The 20730-nt window shown below is 39.0% G+C and overlaps 1 protein-coding gene across 5 annotated transcripts in view; it reads left to right on the top strand.

The window, feature by feature from the left end:
- Positions 1–19877, top strand: part of si:dkey-92j12.5 (multiple PDZ domain protein) — an 87522-nt gene extending 67645 nt beyond the window's left edge. For 2 of the 5 annotated variants that reach the window (XM_047365983.1, XM_047365979.1), the window contains 17 exons: positions 1879–2087; positions 5980–6071; positions 6175–6292; positions 6381–6473; positions 8969–9043; positions 9141–9461; positions 9696–9779; positions 10736–10929; positions 12657–12804; positions 12919–12990; positions 13851–13974; positions 14114–14145; positions 14315–14437; positions 15178–15282; positions 16408–16505; positions 16634–16778; positions 18001–19877. In XM_047365983.1, the coding sequence (XP_047221939.1) occupies positions 1879–2087; positions 5980–6071; positions 6175–6292; positions 6381–6473; positions 8969–9043; positions 9141–9461; positions 9696–9779; positions 10736–10929; positions 12657–12804; positions 12919–12990; positions 13851–13974; positions 14114–14145; positions 14315–14437; positions 15178–15282; positions 16408–16505; positions 16634–16778; positions 18001–18147 (2180 nt within the window). In that variant the 3' untranslated portion in view covers positions 18148–19877. The remainder of the gene's footprint in view (positions 1–1878; positions 2088–5979; positions 6072–6174; positions 6293–6380; positions 6474–8968; positions 9044–9140; positions 9462–9695; positions 9780–10735; positions 10930–12656; positions 12805–12918; positions 12991–13850; positions 13975–14113; positions 14146–14314; positions 14438–15177; positions 15283–16407; positions 16506–16633; positions 16779–18000) is intronic. The other 3 variants (XM_047365982.1, XM_047365980.1, XM_047365981.1) reach the window with 3 other exon arrangements.
- The last annotated feature ends 853 nt before the right edge of the window (positions 19878–20730 follow it).

The following is a 20730-nucleotide window of genomic DNA, read 5'->3' as shown; positions in this document are numbered from 1 at the left end:
AAAGATGGTCCTACAAGTTTGCTTTAACCTAAAAAAATAGAAGGAAGTTTAAGGGGTAGTAATGCTTTTGTAAGGCTGTATTTGTATATTTCACATGCACAGAAGTCACAGAGTTTGGAAGAGAGACATGAAAATATTATTCATGACATTTACATGTGAGACCAGCTGGCTAGGAAAATTATCTGGCTGGTTGGTCTTTTGTTGCATTGGTAGAATTCAAAATGAATGTTATGACCTGGAACTATCTTAGTGGCTGCCTTGATTCTACCTTAAATAAAGGTTATAATCCTGGCTCACAAGCAGCATTCTAGCAGGTGCAGCATTTAATGAAGACCCCTTTGGTCATACAATCTGACTTTTTTTGTTTTGTTTTGTTCTATCCTCTTTTCCATCCAATTAACTAGATTGATAAGAGAACGACAAGTTAGAAAATATGCTAGCTAGTTTGTACTGTGAAGGATCTGTTTTCTGATCTTTCCTTGAACTCAGTGTAAAGGTGACTGATTTTGTTTGCAGGAATGCAGTTCCTTTATTTTTTAACATTATGTTTCAAGAGAAAACGCTCACGCACAAATGTCATGACCTGAAGCTCTAAAAGTGTTTTTACTACTTCTTCTTTTCCTGTTTTTTCTTGTCTTTGATTATGAACATACCTTTCTTTAAGCAAGCAGCCATCCACTTTACTACCTAGAAATTGTGTCTTTTAAACAGCTCCCCTTGGAAAATGTGTAAAAATCCTTAAAATAACTTTATCTTTTATTTTAAAAGCATATTCTCACAAAAACACATTTAGAAAAATCCAACTTTTAATTTAAGCTATTCTATTTAGTGAAGAATTAAGAATCCCTAATGCCACATGTTTTGGAAACCTGGCTCTCAATACTTTGTACAACTCCCTCGTACAACAACGTGTGAATCAGGCAGGATTCAGTATTCTCTACTAACATTTCACAAAGTTGGATTACAGAAAGAGGAAGCTTTAAAAATGACTCTTTGCACAATCTCTCTAGGCAGTCATCCCTCAAAATATAATGAAACAATGTACAAGGAGTACATTTTGCGAAAAAATTATTTGATTGTGGATTTTTTTGACGGCGACTTCGAGTCACATGTTGGATAAATTTAAACGTTTACCAGCTGTATGAAAAGTTTTGAGTCCTTGTCCAGTCTAGTGCACATTTGCTTGAATTGTTGTTATTCGTATTTAATCCCCAGGGCAACAGAAAGCCATGAGTTACTGCGTAGAAGTTTCTAGACACTTTGATTTGTATTTTTAAAAAGTTAAAAATGGAATTGTGACTTTGTTAAAAATATTTATTTCTTAACACTTGATTTTCCCCCACTGAATAAACGTGCTCAAATAAAAGGTTGGATTTGAAAAAAATAAGATTCAGTATGAATTGTTGCTACTGCAATAAATAATTTATTTATCTTAAAGCCAATAACTAACTAAAGGCCAATAACTGGTGCCAGCACTTTAAGTTATTAAAGAAACCCGACTTGGAAACTTTAAGGTATAACTTTAAACTTTAATTCAAACATGTCGTCATAAATAAACACAGTTTTGTGCATTACAAAGGTCTCAAACAGCCACAAATTTCAACTCACACACAAGTAAACATATATCCACTGGTATCCACTGGTATTTGCACACAGCACAATTATATTATATATGTGCAGCGCACAGAAACACTTATATTGTGATCCCAGCCCACAACAAGAGATATCCCTTCCAGACAGCAACACACACACACGCACACCTTGTTCTCCACGTCTCCAAGTGTCAGTCATTAAATGTAGTCGGCCACACTTTTTGGGTGAGCCATTAAATTCTCCTCCAAACAACCCTCATGTTTGTTAACACTCCCTCCCTTGTAGAGAAGATGCTTCAGCGCTATGGCAGCCTGTCAGGAAAGCTCCACATGATTGAGCTGGAGAAGGACCCTGCAGCTCACGGTTTGGGAATTAGACTCGCAGGCAACGAGGAAGGCTCCAGAGCGCGGATGTGTGTCTATGTGGAAGGAATAGACCCGGGTGGGCCTGCTGCTTTGGATGGGAGAATACAGGTTGGGGATGAGCTGCTGGAGGTAAGGCCTATAGAAATAGGGAACAACTTTTGCTGAGATAAAGAAGTGGGCAGAATCTTAGAAAGGATATCACAAAAAACAAATAGTAGTGGGAACAAAAGAAACAGAATTTGAGTTGGAGGTAACTTCACATCTAATTTCACAGAAGATTTACAGTAATTTGGAAAAGTATTCAGAACTGTTTTATCTTTTTACATTTTTTCCACATGACAGCCACAAACATTCATTGGAATCTAAAGATTTACTAAGATTGTAGAACCACATTTTGCCTCAGCTACAGTCCTTTGGAATATGCCTGTACCTGTATGACTGAACCAACTTTGTGATGAAGGAGGGTGGGACTAAAATTTAAGAATTAATTCTATATTTGTTTTAGCTTTCTAGTTGAGAACGTATAATGAGAGACAACAGAAACACCAGACTGCATAGAGGGATCAGATTTTTAAAATTAAGTTTGTTCCCCCACTATTCAAAACCGGGGAAGTTTGTCTACTTGCTCCATTGTTCAGGTTCCTGTGTTTAGCTCGACCCATCTTCCAATCAACTATGAGCAGCTTCACTGCCCCTGTTGAAGCAGCACGTCCCCACAGCATGATGCTGCCATTACCATGTCTCACTGTTGGGGAGGTGTGTTTAGGGTACGGTGCAGTGATTAGTTTTCTGTCCCACTTAGTGTTTTGGATATATGCCAAATGGTTTAATGTCTTGTCTTTTAGTTGCATTCCATTTTATTTAAGGATATTGGATTAAATGGGAAAGAAATCCATTTTCAAACCACACTTTTCAGATTTTTATTTAGATAACATTTGGAAAACCATGCAAAATTTGACTCCGGTACACTTTGCTCTTTGGTTTTGTTTTTGTATTACAGAATATACATATTTACAATGTACAATATACACATATATAATAAAAAGGTGCATTTGCAACATCTGTATGCTGTTGTTTTGTACTCTATTGAATGTTCAACAGAGAAACAGCCTGGGGGAAGAAACTGTCTCTGTGGCGGCTGATTTTAGTGAACAGTGCTCTGTAGCGGCGGCCTGAAGGTAAAACTCTGAACAGTTTATGCAGAGATTTTAGCAGCTCTTTTCTTGACCCTAGACCTGTATAAATCCTTGATGGAGGGAAGGTCAGCTCTGATTATTCTCTCTGCAGTCCTGATTATTCGTTGCAGTCTGGACCTGTCCTGTTTTGTGGATGAGCCAAACCAAACTGAAATGGATGAAGACATGACAAATTGAATGATGGCAGTGTAGAAGATGACCAGCAGCTCCTGTGGAAGGTTGAACTTCTTGAGTTGCCTCAGGAAGTACAGTCTCTGCTGGGTCTTCTTTCGAACAGTGTCTATGTGTGGAGACCATCTCAGGTCCTCAGAGATGGTGGTTCCTAAGAACCTGAAGTGGTCCACGGCCGATACAGTGTTGTTGAGGATGGTGAGGGGGGTGTAGGGGGGTGGTGTTCTCCGAAAGTCCACCACCATTTCCACAGTCTTGAGTGGGTTGAGTTCAAGGTAGTTCTGACTGCACCAGTGTACCAGCCGATCCACCTGCTGTCTGTATGCAGACTCATCACCGTCCTGGATCAGTCCAATGACAGTGGTGTCATCTGCAAACTTAAGGAGTTTCACGGACGAGTCCGATGAAGTGCGGTCATTTGTGTACAGGGAGAAGAGGAGTGGGGATAGAACACACCCCTGAGGGGCACCAGTACTTCTTGATCTGGATCGGGAGAAGATGCTCCCCAGTCTCACCTGCTGCTGTCGGTCCATCAGGAAGCTGTTGATCCACTGACAGGTGGAGGCTGGGACGTTGAGCTTGGTGAGCTTCTGGTGGAGGATGTCTGGTATGATGGTGTTGAAGGGCGAGCTGAAGTCTACAAACAGGATCCTGGCGTACGTCCCTGGGTGGTCGAGGTGTTGCAGGATGAAGTGTAGACCTAAGTTAACAGCATCATCTGCCGACCTGTTTGCTCGGTAAGCAAATTGCAGGGGGTCCAGCAGGGGGCCTGTGATGTCTTTCAGGTGCTTCAGCACCAGCCGCTCAAAGGATTTCATGATCACGGACGTCAGGGCTACAGGCCTGTAGTCATTTAATCCTACGACGGTGGGTTTCTTGGGAACCGGGATGATGGTGGATAGTTTGAGGCAGGAGGGGACCTCACATTTCTCCAGTGATTTATTGAAGATCCTTGTGAAGATCGGAGCGAGTTGATTTGCACAGGCTTTCAGGTATGATGGGGAGACGTTATCAGGTCCTCCAGCTTTCTTTGTTTTCATGCGCTGAAAGAGCCTGTTTACATCTTCCTCTGAGATCTTTAGTGCAGGCAGAGGATCTGAAGGTAGGGGGTTGGTTGCTTTATGGGAGGAATTTGTTCCTGAATGGGATGTAGAGGGGATGATTTGAGGTGTGAATGGCTTCTTGTCATGTCTGCAGTAGAAGCCATTCAGACGGTTGGCCAAGAGACGATTCTGATGTATGATGTCACCACATCAGTTAGTTGGTTTAAGTCAGTGGCTGAGGTTTCAAAAACAGTCCAGTCTGTGCATTCAAAGCAGGCCTGTAGCGTCTGCTTTGATTCCTCACTCCACTTCTTAACAGTGTGAACCTTGGGTTTGGAAGCTCTTAGTCTCTGTCTGTAGGTTGAGATGAGGTGGATTAGATAATGATCCGAAAACCCCAGAGCAGCCCTGGTAACAGCATGATATGAGTCCTTTAAAGCTGTGTGGTCCAGTGTGTTTTTGTCTCTGGTGGGACACTTAATATGCTGTCTGTATTTGGGGAGTTCATTGGAGAGGTTTGCTCTGTTAAAATCTCCCAGTATTATGATGAAAGAGTCCGTGTATTTTTTCTCCAGGTCTGTAATCAGCTCAGCAAGATGTTTTTCCGCGGCAGAAGTGCAGCCATGCGGTGGAAAATATGAGCCAATTATTATAAACGAGGAAAACTCTCTCGGTGAATAAAACGGTTTACAGATTATTGAAAATGACTCCAGATCAGGACTACATGTTTTCCCAGCACTTTTACGTCTCTGCACCAACCTTCATTTATATAAAAGCAGATTCCGCCACCTCGCTTCTTCCCCGATAACTCCGCGCTGCGATCCGCTCTGAGCAGCTGGAAGTCCGGCAACAGCAGTGCGCGGTCCGGGATGTTTTCACTCAGCCATGTCTCAGTGAAGCAGAGAACCGCTGATCCGCGGAGGTCCGTGTTTCTACTGGTGAGGAGAAGCAGCTCGTCCATCTTGTTGTTGAGAGAGCGGACATTTGCCAGGTGGATTGAAGGCAGTGTTGTGCGAAGTCCTCTTTTGCGGAGCTTTACCAGCGCGCCAGCACGCTTTCCGCTCCGCCGTTTTCGGCACAGAATCCCATATAGAGCCGCAGCTCCTCTTGCCAGGAGCTCAGTGAACCTCGGATCGATGAAAGATGGTGAAAAAAACCCAAGACAGGACTCTCTGTTGTTGAGAAGTTCCTCTCTTCTGAATGAGACCACAGGATTGTGGCCCAACACCACAGAACTGTGGCTCGAAAAACATGAAAAACACACAAAATACAAAAACAAAGAGAGAGCGAAGCTCCGAGGCTGCCATCGTCGGCGCCATCTTGGTGCCATCTTGGTTTTCTACACTACTTTGAGTTGGTCTGCCACATAAATTCCCAATAAGCTACACTGAAGTTTGTGGTTGTAAAGTGACAAAAAATAGAAAAGTTCAAGGGCTGTAAATACTTTTGCCAGACACTGTATCATTATTTATGCTTTCAGTAATTATTGGTGCAAATGAAATCAAAGGGCCTTGTGGAAAGGCAGGTTAACAATTAGAAGATGACAGAAAAAATGTTCTGAGGCAGATGAAATAAATTGACGGTAGTATAACTTCTTTAAATTTTTTTCAGATAAATGGTCAGATCTTGTATGGTCGAAGTCACCAAAATGCCTCCACCATCATCAACAATGCCCCCTCTAAAGTGAAGATCATTCTCATCCGGTAAGCCACATGTTATCTAATGTACATTTACACACATCCATTTAAAAAGAAATCTCATATAATTTGATAAGTTGTTCTTAGAAAACTTGTCTCATTTTAACAGAAATAAAGCAGGTCAAATGCTGAGGAGAATCAAGAGAGAGTGTGAGGACACAGTGGACTCTAAGACGGATGCTGCAGAGGGCGAATCACATGGCATCGAACATATCATCCTACCCCAGGTACAATACCTTCACTGCTGTAGTGGGCTCTGGATTTAATTTATCTCAGCTTTAAACACTGTCATTAATACAAAAAGGCTCTTTCCAGGACTATGCAGGTCTGGGCCTTTGCCTTGGTGAGGACCATTCCAAAAGAGGGGTGGTTATCAGGTCCCTGATCCAGCACGGCACTGCCAGTAAGGTGTGGCTGCATTGAAAGTACTGCTACCAAATAAATAAAAGTGTTGTCAATGCAGCGATTCAATGTCTTAATTTAGTTTGCGACACTAAATCAGAATACTTTCTTCCAGTCAGTTTATACAAATACAACAGAACGAACGGTAAATGCTATAATGTTTGACCTGTGGCCATCATAATCAAGGGCAGTAAATGGTTTGTTTTTTAGAAGCTGAAGGATACTTTAAAAGCTACTCAGTCACTCCATGGTTCAGAAATAACCCCACTGTCTGAGAGTGAAACATTCTGGATGTTGGTCAGAAAGAGCTTTACTTATAAGGCAACAGATTTTAAATACTATTCTGGATTTGACATGGAGTCACTTAGTAGAGAAGAAGAAGACGGGTCTCTTAATGTAGGAAAAAGACAAATTGCCTCAGGTAAATTACGCAGCGGAAGAAAACTAATGTCATTCCCTTTTTTCCCTTAGAAAAATGCTTGTAATTTTACCTTCATTGTTGTCAAACTATACACACCATACTGCCAAAAGCACCAAATCATTGAATTCATCTGTTTTAACTACTTCTATGCCCAAAGGTGTAGAACATCCTGCACCTTGTAATGCAGACTGCCTCCACAAACATTTGTAAAAGAATGGGTTGCTCTCAGGAGCTCAGTGAATTCCAGCATGGCATTATGAGAGGAGGTGACAGCGTATGTAATAAGTCCAGTCGTGACATTTTTTCACTACTAAATATTCCGCAGTGAACTGTGAGTGGTATAAGAACAAACTGGAAGTGACTGGGACTGCCAACAACTCAGCCATTAAGTGGTAGGCCATGCAAAATCACACAGCGGAGTCAGTGGATGCTATGGAACATAGTGTCTAGCTGTTGCTGAGTCAGCAGCAACAACCTCCAAACTTAATGGGGCCTTTAGGTTAACTCAAGAACAGTGCATAGAGAGCTCCGTGGAATGGTTCCTTGGTTGAGCAACTGCATCCAAGCCTTACATTACCAATTGCAATGTGGCACTGGTGAAAAGCAAGCTGCCACTGGATCTAGATCTTTAGGGATGTGTTCTTTAGAGTGACAAACATGTCTCTCTTCCTGCTAATCCAGGGGACCAGGCTGGATTTGACAGATTAGTGAACAGACACATCACAAAGCAAGAATAAATCCCTCGTTTAAAGAAACCCATGAGCCATGTGGATGACTCATTAAGCATGTGAAAGAAGTTCCACTAGTCACATGGGTGCTTATGCCAGAAAATCGGAGAGCAAATATGGACAAATATAGAAATTTGACCTGAAACTCTTCTCCTAACATCCCTCAGCATGCAATTTGCCCAGAAGAATAAAAATAAATTAATTAATTTGATGTGTACGTACACCCTAAATGTGACCCTTCAACATAACAGCTCCTGTAGCAAGCAAGATCTGTGGTTCTATTAATGTGGGTCACACTGGCAAGTTATCAACCAATCTCTGGTGAAACCTCAGCTATATGCTTACTTAATTAGCCTAATAAAGATTTACTGTTAGGTTTAGTTGAAAAAGAGTCACTATGTGGCTATTTCAGGATATGGTTTGGCAAAATGGGTGATTTGGATGAAACCAACTGGCAGAGGATGGGACTAAAATTTAGCAATTATTTCTAATAATAATTGTTAGTTTGCTTTTGCTAGTTTGAAAAGGTACAATGATTCTCAGAGGTGCAAATGTGGCAACAAATGTGGCAACTCCAAAAGAGTTGTAGCTGGAACTGCAGCAAAAAGAAGTTCTAAAAAGTATTGACTCAGGGAAGCTAAGTACAAATGCATGTCAAGCTTTGAAAATGTATGATTTTCTTTTCCGCTGCACAAATATGTATATCATTGTATAAGCATAAATATAAATTTACATGTAGTTGTGTGCTAATATATAAATCCTTTAGCAAAGCACTGCATTAAATCCTGATAATGTCACCCCAAGGGCAAGTCCAAGATGAAAAGCATCTGTCCTGTCCCAAAATACAAAGTATATTTAGGTCTGCCAAGACAATCTTAAAAATACAAATGAAATGTAAAAACATTGCAGAGCTCATCTGAATTATTACGTTGTTCATTTTTTGATGAGTTGCCAGAGTTCTGTCAGCACTTAGGTTGCACAATATTTCATCATGTTTTATGTTTTATCAAGCCTCTCTAATTTCGCTGGCAATTACTCATTTATCAAAATAAAGAGTTGCTGATAAGCATCCCATTAAAGTACAATACACATAATTGCGGCTTCTGATACAATTGTTCCAGTGTATCTGTATTTGTGGAACTATTTCCTTCAGATTAAACTCCAAATGGTCGTTGCAGGTTTTTAATGACATGTCATCATGCATATAAAAGCTTTTATGTAGTGCCCCAGGCAGTTATACGGATAAGTTGTCCACAGGGTGTGTTTGATTTTTTATCTCTTTAATGTCTTTTGCACACTTTCTCACTTACATTGTGCCTATCTCACATTTTCTTCCTCGCTGCTATATGTAGGACGGCAGGATAAAAGTTGGAGACAGAGTCGTAGCAGTGGGTGATGAACCTGTAGCTGGACTGTCAGTGGAGAAGGTTCAGAAACGCTTTCATAGAAATTCTGCACCGTACGCTCTCTGCAAGGTCAAGTTGATTTAATGATTTATGACTCACTTGTCCTCTTTGTATTCAGGTGTCCAGTTTGATTCTCAAACACCAGGTCACTGTCAAGCTCTCCATCAGCAGTTCCAAGGCTCTCCCTTTCTCACTTCCCCATCTCCCTTACCCTCCTGCTGCTTCATCTGAACCCCCTCAGGACTCTCCATCTTCTTCTACATCTCTCGGTACAGTGCAGACCCCTCCAGCAGAGAGCTCTTATTGGCCAGATTCAACTCCTTCAACTTCGGACCCCTGGAGCTGTCCAGTTGTAGCTGGGAGGGAAACTACCATAGAAATTTGTAAAGGAAATTTAGGCCTGGGCCTCAGCATTGTGGGAGGATGTGACACCCTCCTGGTGAGAAAAGCCAAGCAGTATCTAAAATTCAACATTTTAGTTATTGGTCTTTGGTCTTACAGTTTTATAATTATGTTGCAAAATTTGGAAGGATGTATTGTGTAATCAAATTTCTATCCATCCTTGATTAAAAATGATAAAGCCTCGCAGCAGCAAATTAGGCAGTCTGATTGTGCACATATTTTTCTGTTTTCTGTAATAATGAGGGATTTTTCTTTTTCTTTTTTACACCAGGGGGCAGTAATAATCCATGAAGTGAATGATGGCGGAGCAGCACAGAGAGATGGAAGACTGCAGGGTGGAGACCAAATATTAGAGGTATGGCAGATCCATGCATACAAACACACACTGAGGCAGTCAGACCTGTGCTGACTTCTATTACACTTCCACAATCAATATCATTAATGTGACAGACCAACATAGAGTAGTAAAAAAAAATGAAATGTTAATGTTTTTTTGTTTTTTTTACAAAAAACCCTGAAAAATGTGGTATGCATATGAATTTAGCTCAGTCAGTTGCCCTTAGAAGTCACCAAATTACTTACATATGAGTTCACTAAAAACTGTGATGGAAATCTAATACTCCACATCACACTAAAGACAGCACCGCCATGATAAAACTTGGTGGAGTGGCAACATCATGGTGTCAGTATGTAGATCTCCACAAGTGACAGCGAAGATGGTTGATTGGAAGATTGATGGACCTAATTCACGGCGATCTTGAAAGAAAACCTATTAAAAAGACTCCAGAATACTCAAGACTGGGGAGGAGGTTAACTTTCCAACAGAACGGCATTCCAAATATACAGCCAGAGCTACAATGGAAAGGTTTAGATCAAAGCATATTTATGTGTTAGAATGGCCTAGTCGAAGTCCAGACTGTCATACAATTTAGAATTTTTGGCAAGACTTGATAGATACAGATCTCCATCCAGTCTGAGATTGAGCTATTTCTCAAAGAAGAATGGCTAAAAATGCCAGCCTCTGGATGTATAAATTTAGTACATTCTCCAGGAGAATTAGCAGCAGTTGTGGCAAAATGTGGTTCCTCAAAGTATTGAGTCAGGCAACCAGTTACAGATGCATCCAAAACTTTACAGATTTTTATTTATATTTACTTTAAAGGCATTTTTTTAAATTTTCCTTACATTAAATACTACATTTGTCTGTCACTTAAATCCTGAATTGCAAAACACATTTGTGGTTGTAACAAAACAAAATGTGAAAACAGTTTAACATGTATGACTACCGTTTTATTGTTTTTAACTCTTCAGGTGAATGACATAGACCTGCGGCAGGCCACACATGACGAGGCAATTGCAGTGCTGCGGCTCACCACCCAGCGAGTTCGGCTGTGTGTCTTCAGGCACCAGGAGGCCTACCGGGAGGAGGACCTGTGGGATGTCTTCAGTCTGGAGCTCACGCCTTGTCCCATTGAAGGCCTAGGGTTCACCACCGTGGGGAAGAGGTAAAGAGTTACGGTGTTGGTCCACCAGCAGCATGGATGAATATTTTGCTTTGACTAAATCTTTGGTTCTACAAGGCCGTTTGGAGTGACCTGGGGATTGCACTAATATAGAATGGAGCATACACCTGAGGTGTATGTGCTTTGTTACACAATATTGCAGTCGCAAATGACTGCTTGGGTGCAAAAGTGTGTAGATTGTAAAAGTTACTGACAGTTAGAACAAAAAAATAGTTTTTGCTGTTGTGATAATTCTAAATTAAGTGTAGATTCTTCATTTGCATTTAGCTCATGCAACAGGTATACATTTAGAAGCCTGATTAGCAAAATCAGGCTTAACTGGGCATAACTATGACAACTTAATGGCAGCAAAGTGGTTGCAATGTGGTCCTTGTTTGTGCTAAATATGGGCCAACAGGTTTGATTGGCTACCTTGGCTGCAGTAGGCTTTCAGGTGAATTTGCACAATATAAAATTAAGAAGCTTTAGTTTACTTTGGTAGAAAATTGAAACCAAACCACATCAACTACACACCATTACCTACTGGAGCTCAGCAAGTAATAAAGCTCCCAGCAGGAATGTGTGGTCTGCAAATGGAGGCTAATAATGACTTAATCATCAGGTGGATCGATTAATAAATTGCACATGTAGAATAAGAAAAATAAGAAAAGCACCATGCACTACTGCCTTTGTTTGAAAAGTATGTTTTAGTAAGACCTTTTTCATCAATTGATTTATTTTTGGAAGGGAAAATGTTTCGGCATGTCCAGGATGCCAGAATTGTCTCAAGGTGATTTTGGTTTGCCAATAAAATGCAGAAAATACATGATAAATAAGTTAGAAAGAGCACCTGTTAATATTAAAGAGAAGAGGAACACTGGCCAATATTCTGTCAGTAGGTCAAAGTGAAGGTTAATCAAATATCCTACAACAATATACTATTATTTTCCTGTGATGGACACGGAATCTGTAAAGCAAATTCCAATACCCGACATCAGACATTGAAGCACAATTTTACTAAAGCATAGATTGTTTTACCTAATATAGTTAAAAGTTTTAAAATGTTTTCAAAAATGTTTGAAACCTGTTTTTTTCTCTTTTTTGTTTTTGTTACAAAAATCCTTCTTTTTTCCTTTGTTATTAAATGCAATTTCTGATTTCTACATTTACCATCTGCCAATAAACAGCTCTCAACTCTTTGCTTGGGTCTACAACTTTCATAAGTTGCATTTTATCAGACATTCGTAACAGAAAGTCTCTGTTACGTCTTTTACACAGTTCAGATTAAGGTGATATACATACAGAGGCAGACGTGTAAACCAGAAACAATGGTTGGATATGTTTGATATGTTGGTAGGTTTATAGATACATCAGTATTGCTGTTAGCAGCTTAGATCCTGGTGCTACTCAGCTGTTTGCTGTTTAAATTTTAAAACTTTATGTTTTGTAAGGTTTAAAAGAAAAATCAGCTTATAGCAATCAACTGGCTGTAAAATATTATTTTAAGCAAAGATACATATTTATTTAGTTCTTACTTCCTTAATCCTCCTTCTCTTGTGGGAAAATCCAATAATCAAATGTAAGACTAAGACACAATGTTCTAAAAATGTTTAGGTGTTAGAATAATCTCTTTCACAATCAACTTTGATAATAAAGAAAACAGCAGCATCACAGGTTGCAGATTAGCGTGGGTTCTATTGACCCTTTTGACCTTTGATTCCTTTAAACAGCGATGACACGGGCATCTTTGTGTCAGAAATCATCAGAGGTGGCACTGCAGAATCAGATGGCAGCTTGCTGCAAGGTGACCAGATTCTGTCAATCAACGGGGAGGATGTCCGTGCAGCATCGCAGGAGCATGCACAGAGGCGTTTACAGGTCTCACTCATTTACCCTTGCCTGCACATCACAAAAACACAACAGTTTGTCCGTTTACTGTATTACTTTGTTTTCTCTTCATCTACCTTATAAGACATTTAACTTTTCTTTCAGGAGTGCACTGGAGCTGTCCTTCTAGAAGTAGCTCGTTTTAAAGCTGGGTTGCAGTACTCCCAGAGGAGTAAGGTAAACTGTTTTCTCTCCTGACTGGTATGGAGGACCAAATCTGCAATAATTCAGAACAAATACAGAAAGAAAGAAATAGCTGAATTGTCATAGTATGACGCTAACAAATAGAACAATAATTTATTATTTCCAATAGTTTTAGATCTATAAAAGATAACAAATTAATTTTAACATTGTTTGATACCAAATAATTAACTTCAGTTTTATGCCTATTTATTTAATTTGCCCTTAAATATTTGGTCATATTTATTTATTATTGTCATTTGTTTTTCTTTTCTTGTTTTTTAACTTGTGTAAATCTATTATTTTTCGTTCACAATTTTAATTATTTTATTATTATTTCTAATAGTTTATTTAATATGTCACAATATGTAAGTATCTTGAATATATAACAAAAACAGAACAAAATAGATAAGTAAAAAAAAAGAAAATAAAACGTACATGACTCAAAATGGTGCGAATTAAATAAATATGCATTTTACCACAAAGGTAAATAGTTAGAAATTAAAAGATTAATATCAATTTATGCCACATTTTAAAAATCTAAAGTTATTTTAACGTATTGTTTTTATTATTTTGAGTTCTATTTATTGGCATAGGTTTTTTTATTGAGTCGTTTATTTCTGCATGTATTCTTGATTATGGCAGGTTTGGTCCTCTACATAGGGGGCCTATAAGTGATGGGAAAGGAAAAAGAAATACAAGAATGCAAGAGGGTTTCAGATGCTGCACTGACCTGATTTTAATGTAGTTATCCTGGCTTGTTTAACTAAATGCTTTTTCTGTAGCATGTAGTTCAACCATTACAGTGGAACAATAGTATACTGCACTATTTTAACAATATTATTTTGTGAACCTAGGAATATTTTCAGTTGTGTTTTATCCAGAGCGAAGTCTCTGACAGCTCCACTCTGACAAGCAAAAGTGGATGTGGTGCATCTTCTTGCCAACAGAGGGAGATGGATAACAGAACAGGGAGCAGCCGTAAGCATTTTATTTATTCAGGTCAAACTCCAAAAAGCTAATGTGCATATACTCTGCACTTTTCAATTTAAAATCAGTTTGCGCTAAACTTTTACATATTCCAGTGTTTTTTTTTTTTTATTCTTTTAAATGCTTCAAGAACCTGAGCTCAGAAAAGTAACAATACAAAAGGTAAGAGGTCTTAAAATAAAAGTTAAGTATTAATTTCTGTGATGAGGAAAATCTATTTTTATTTGTTCCAAAAGGTCCAATTTAAAATGACTTACTTAGCTCACTAGACTTTCAGTTTACTCATACATTAAACAACAAAGCCTCAACTGTATGTTTGATATCACCGCAGGGTCCACGTGACACGCTGGGTGTCAGTTTAGCTGGAGGAGTGGGTAGTCCCCATGGCAACGTACCTCTTTTTATTGCTTCTATGGATACCAATGGACTGGCTGCCAAATCAAACAAATTAGAGGTGAGCAATGCCTGTGTGTAAATAGTTTTTTTACTTGTCACATGGTGACATGGTAACTCAGGTTACTCGGATCTTTTGGATATGGTAATTTCTTCAGTTGTTCAATGTAGACCTAAAATTCTTTTGACAGACAGAAGTGGACACAGAAATCCACTACTTCAACTGATTTGTAACATGAGGAAACTTGTGTAAGCAAAATAGGCTAGTATACATCTTTATAAACAGCATAAAGACAAAGGGCAACAAAGTTTCACAAAGTAGGGGAAAGTGTGGAATTATGTGCAAGTTATGGGGAATTTTTGTATTTACATTTTAAAAATGGGCCAAAACTGACTGAGTAATGTAGAAATATTAGTCCGGAGAAGTATGGAACTTTGAAAGGAGAAATGTTTAGGAACCCTGAGACTATTTAAAACTCCAAACAAGGCCGAGGTGGTGGCACAGAGGTGAAGCACGTGACCCAAACATGGAGGCCTCGATGCAGCCGTCATGGGTTCCCGTTGACCGTTGCTAAATGTCTTCCCTTCTCTTTCTCCACCCCATATTCTGCCAACTTGCAAAATAAAGGCCACTAGTGCCACAAAAAAATTTAAAATAAAAAAAGGCTGATCATTGTCAAAGTACAGTTTGAGCTCAGTTGCTTTTGTTTAGAGTTAAATATCTTAGCATATGAAAAATCTGCTGCGTGTGTGTGTGTGTGTGTGTGTGTGTGTGTGTGTGTGTGTGTGTGTAAAACCCAGACAGGTGACAGGATCCGTAGCATCAACGATGTGTCCACAGAGGGAATTACTCATGACAGTGCTGAAGCCCTGCTGAAGAACGCAACCGGAACCATCAGTTTGCAGGTACTGTCACACAGACATACAGAAGTCAATGGATAAAGACCAGATGGATAATGGCAGAATCCCTCCATGTGATAACGTCAGCAGGATTGTTCCTCTGCGCTGTCAGAGACAGACAGAAATACCTCACACTTTGGGTTATTCTTACTATTGGAAATCTCAACCAAGATATGTCTGTGAATTTTAGGAACTCTAAAAAAGTATTTAGCCAGGGAGAGCTCACAAATGCAATAGGTCTTTGAATAGATTTGTGCTGTCAGCAGCACCACTACAACATTAAATTGTTGTCATGCATCAGTTATTCGGAGGAGTTTTTTTCATTTTTAAAGGAATTAAATTGTCATGTTTCATTTGTGAAGGACCCAAATGCAGAGGCTGACTAAGGTGAAAACAGAGTTCTTTAATAATAAAAATTTAAATACGAATTTAAGTATAACTAAAACAGTGGGATTCACAGGATGAACCAATCACAGGCAGTGTTAGAGGAAAGAAAAATAAAGAACCAGACAGTTAAATAGACACTGAGCAGCCAGGCAAACAGAAGAATTCAGCAGTGGACAAAGACACAGAGCTTAAATGGGAAAACGATTGTTAAAATAGTTTGATTTTAGTCTCACATAACCAGAACACCTTGTTCCACATGTTTACTATATTTGATATATATTGTTTTGTTTTTGTTTTTTTTTTTGTGGGGGGGAACTTTCATAAAGGGTAGATTTGTAGAGTGCACAACCAACAGCGGTCCTGGCAACAGATTTCCCCACCTGAGCTGTGGATCTTTGCTGCTCCTCCAGTGTCTTTGTTGCTTCTAATCTGATTAGTGCTCTCCTTGCCTAGCCTGTTGGTTATGGCTGATTGTCATATCTTGGCTCTGCGTGATGTTAAAAGCTTGAGATATTGTTTTATAGCCTACCCTGCTTTAAACATCTCTGCTGTGCTGCTTGGTCTTTAGGATGATGTTTGTTCACTAATGTTCTCTAACAAACCTCTGATGCCTTTACAGAACAGCTGCATTTATACTGAGTTCAAATTACCCACTGACGGACTCTGTTTCCTCTGGGAATACTTTTGCAATGCTATATATATAGAATGAGAACCCACTGTGTGTTTTTGTGTGTCTGTGTATAGGTAATAACCGGTTTTGATGGGTGTAGCTCACAGGTTCCCAGTGAGGTTCATGTCAGCTCATCAGATCTAGCCAGCAGCTGCTCTCATAATAACTTCTGGTAAGATTTTTTTTTTTTATCAGCAAGTATTTTTTTTTTATTGACGGTTTTACCACTGAGTAATGCCGAAGATGAAATCCCTTCAATGCGGTGTTTCTTCAACCTGGGTCTGAATGACCACCCTTCAGTCTGCTCTTTGATCCCTATAGTCCACGTGTTTATAAGACTGTCACTCTGGAGAGAGGCTTGTTGGGCCTGGGCTTCAGCATTGTGGGAGGCTTTGGCAGCCCTCACGGAGACCTTCCAATCTACGTCAAAAGTATTTTCAGCAAGGTGAGAATACATCTCTGGTGACAGATTGAATTTCAACATTATGGCTTTGCACTGTTTATTTAATCTGTTTATTTCAATGTGTACCTTTGTAAGACATGGCAAACACAATTCCCCATGATCCTGCTCTGATGTATTACCATTTGATAGGTAAACTGTTGGTTAGGATGGATCCTGCTGTAATATTGCACATTTTAACAGGAGTGTCTTCTTGTTTTATCTCACAACCCCCATTTCCAGAAAAGTTTGGAGCTTTCCAAAACTGAAACAGAAACATTAATGTATAATTTAAGAAAATACACAAACATAACACAGTGTGTCTAGACTGCAATCTTGATTTGACTTCACTGCAATTTGATTCCAGATTTCACAGTATTTTTGATTCCTCTCTTAATGATGAACTACACAGTCCTATAAGATAGATCTGGGCTGCAGGTACAACAGTCTGAGGTCAGGTAAAGCTCCACCACGAACTTACAAGTCAAAGATGTTTCCGTTATGGAATTATCTGCCATTATCTGGCAGTACAAAGTACCAACATACATCTAATATAAAAAAAAAAGATGTTAGGTATGGTGGATGACTAGACGACTGCGGGCCTGCTTCTCTTCCAAAGGTCCTTGGAACCTTTTTTGGGTGGATGGCTTGTGAACACTTTTAAATATTAGAACATTGTAGATGAAAATCAGATTAAATCTACCAGACAAAAAAAAATTTCTGGCCTTTAGATCTTATAGAAGGATAATGATCCAAAACATAGGGCCAAGTCAAATCAGAAATGATCAACAGACAAAACAAAAATCAGCCTTCTTCCACTGCCTCCAGACTTTCAGACCTAAATCCTTTAGCAAGCCTGTGGGTTGAACTGCAGATGAGAGAGCATAAAAAAGGACCCAGGACAACAAATGATCTATAGAGATTATCCACAAAGAAATGGTCAGAGATCTTCTGTATGCTCCGTCCCTCTGAGATGTTATACCAGAAGAACACTACTGTTCTTTTAGCAAAACAGGATTGTACGGATTGACAAGGGATAATGATCTTTTTGTTGTTTTATTTTTTTCTGAGTATATTTACCTTGTGGGTTTTTTTTTATAATCGTTTTTTTTATTTCATTGTTTTCCGGAAGTGGGGTTTACATCATCCTCTACAGCAAATGCAATATGGGATAAACACTTAGTGATTTCTGATCTGCGATGGGTGGTGGGCTCTTCTCTATCCACAGGGGGCAGCTGTTGAGGACGGCAGGCTGAAAAGTGGCGATCAAATCATCGCTGTGAATGGACACTGCCTGGAAGGCGTGACTCACGCAAAAGCTGTGGAAATCCTGAAAAAAGCAAAAGGAACTGTAATCCTTACTGTACTCTCATGAGTTAATATTCACTGTGTCCTTGTTGAGGTATATTTATATTACATGAGCAATATAACTCTGCAAGGGTGTAGCTTTCTCTTGTGGAACTGCTTGACTGAAAGCTGAGAATCTAAACATTGATGGTAAAGGGAATTTCCAGAAGTCCAAATGTATCTCCAATGCCTTGGAAAACTATTTATACCCCATAAACATTTTCACAATTTTTTAGGCATAGCCCAAAACAATGTAACATAAGTATTAAGTGGAATCAAAAGAAATACATGTCTTTCTTTTTTTTTGTTTTTGAAATAATAGAAAACGTCAGGCAAGATTTGTATTCATCTTTCCTGTTCCAACTGAAGAAAATCACCCCACAGCATGATGTGACGATAATGTTTACCATTTTTCTTCTGCTTAACAATTTTGGCTACTTTGTGTTGACCTGTCACTTAATTCCGATACAATACATTAAAGGTTTTGGTTGTAAGGTGACAAAATGTGAGAAGGTTATAGGGCTATCAATACCAAGTGGTTTGGAGAAGCTATCTAACCACAAAACCCAGCTCAGATTTTGTAAACATCATGTGGATATACATTAATCACCACAACACAGTCAAAAACATTTGGATTTGTTTTAAGTTGCAATCTCTCTAATGTGCGGTACTCATCATGATGACCTAATAATGAATAAATTACAACCTATGTATTTTAATAATATGAGATTCTGACATATTAAAGCAATAGAAAACAAATAGCATCTGTCAGGAAACAAACAAAACACACATGCAGTATTCACACAGTCAGCTGACTTTGGTTCAGTCAAAGGGAACATCCCAACATCCACAACATGCCAAGTGCTTCTGCCAATGTTTTTTTCAAGGCAATAAGGTTTTAGGAGACTGACTTTGAAGGACTGATGTACTTTTTTTCTCTGCATTTCTGTACAATATTCATTTGAAATGTGTCATGATTTCTTATAGATTCAATGTCTTACATGACCTATTGATATTTAGGATAACCATGTTAACTGTCAGAGAATACAAAACACACATCTTTGTATACTTCTCTCTGCTTTTTAGGACTTGAGAAAAGTGTTGTTATACTGTTAAGCCCAGACTTTATTTAGAATTTGTTTTGTATTATTTTATTCACACTTTATTTAATGTGAAACCTGACTTCTTTATGTATTTTAAGTTGTGTCTTTAAGGCCACAGCACTTATGTAGCTTTGTGTAACTGAATCAACTGTTTTAAAAGTTAATTTGTTAGTGTTTTTTTTAAAAGACTAAGATTGTGGTGTGCCCCAGCCATGGCATGAACCAATGACTGAACTGTACATGGAGAACAACAGACTGGTAAAAACTTTGGATCCCAGAATGCACAGCATTAACCAATTTTCAAGAAGAACTCCTAGGGAAGAGGAGTCAGAGCTGAAATCCCCTTGACATCATAGATCTACAAAACTCTGGCCCTGTTTACACGACAACATTTTCTGGTGAAAACAGAGAAGTTTAGTTGTGTTTCTACTGTTCATCTACACAACATTGCCAGACATTTTCTCTGAAAATGGCACAATTTGAGAACGGGTTCCAGAGTGTAATGGTTTGAAAACATCTCTTTCTCCCGTCTCAGGGCTGTAATGCTCTTTACCTTCTGCTCTTCATGGGGCCCATCTGACACCCTCCTATTCATCAGAATGGTCCTCTTAGGCAGTTGTGTCTGGGCAAAAAAAATAAATTCAGGATAAAACTATTTCAAGATTGTCAATTTCATGGTGTGTTGTTTTGTTTAATGCTTAAACTGTGTCAGGCCAGAGCCAGTCTAAAGCAAGCTGGAGCTGAGACTAGCGGTGATTCAAACTTTATTTCAAAGAATGTTTTGAGCACTGATAGTCCAGTAATATAAGCTCGACCATTTAGCTGTGTTTTCACTTTATTCATTTTCTTTAACCTGCTAAAATATGACCACATAATCCTTAAAAACTGGCTAAATTATTCCTGTTATGCCTAATGCTAAAAGGCCATGTTTACACAACGTTTTCTGTTAAAAATGAAACATTTTGTTGTGTTTCTACTGTTTGTCTACACAACAACGGCACACGTTTTCTCTGAAAATGGCACAATTTGAGAACGGGTTCAACAGTGTAATGGTTTGAAGAAGTCCCATTCTCCCTTAAGTTAGGTTTACATGAAAAGCCAGTCTTAGAGAAATATGTATTTATATGTACAATAAAAATGTAACGTGCTCTGATCACCAGTACTCCATTAAAATATTTTTCCTGTAGATCAGCAGCGAAATAGCTTACAATTAATGCCTACATTAACTTAAAATGTAAAAAATGTCTGGCAAAAAATATTCTGTTTTATATTTTAATAGTTGCAGTTATTCACAACATACCTACAAAATGCTTTATATTTACTTTCGGCCGCCACAAACGGGTAGAAATGACAGAGTGCAGGGCCAAGATCAGAGAGTAGTTAGTGGGGAAGTTCCAGTCACTCTGACATGCTAGCTTAATAGTTTACCTGATGTGATGTGCCCCAAGGCACTCAGGTCTCTGGGTCAATTGCTGAATCTGCTTCGGCGTAGACGGCTGCCAGCGGGG

Source organism: Girardinichthys multiradiatus, chromosome 5 (genome assembly GCF_021462225.1).
Source record: "Girardinichthys multiradiatus isolate DD_20200921_A chromosome 5, DD_fGirMul_XY1, whole genome shotgun sequence".
NCBI classification, from domain to species: Eukaryota; Metazoa; Chordata; class Actinopteri; order Cyprinodontiformes; family Goodeidae; genus Girardinichthys; species Girardinichthys multiradiatus.
The sequence above is the reverse complement of the archived record's forward strand: the minus strand, read 5'-3'. Positions and strand labels throughout refer to the sequence as shown.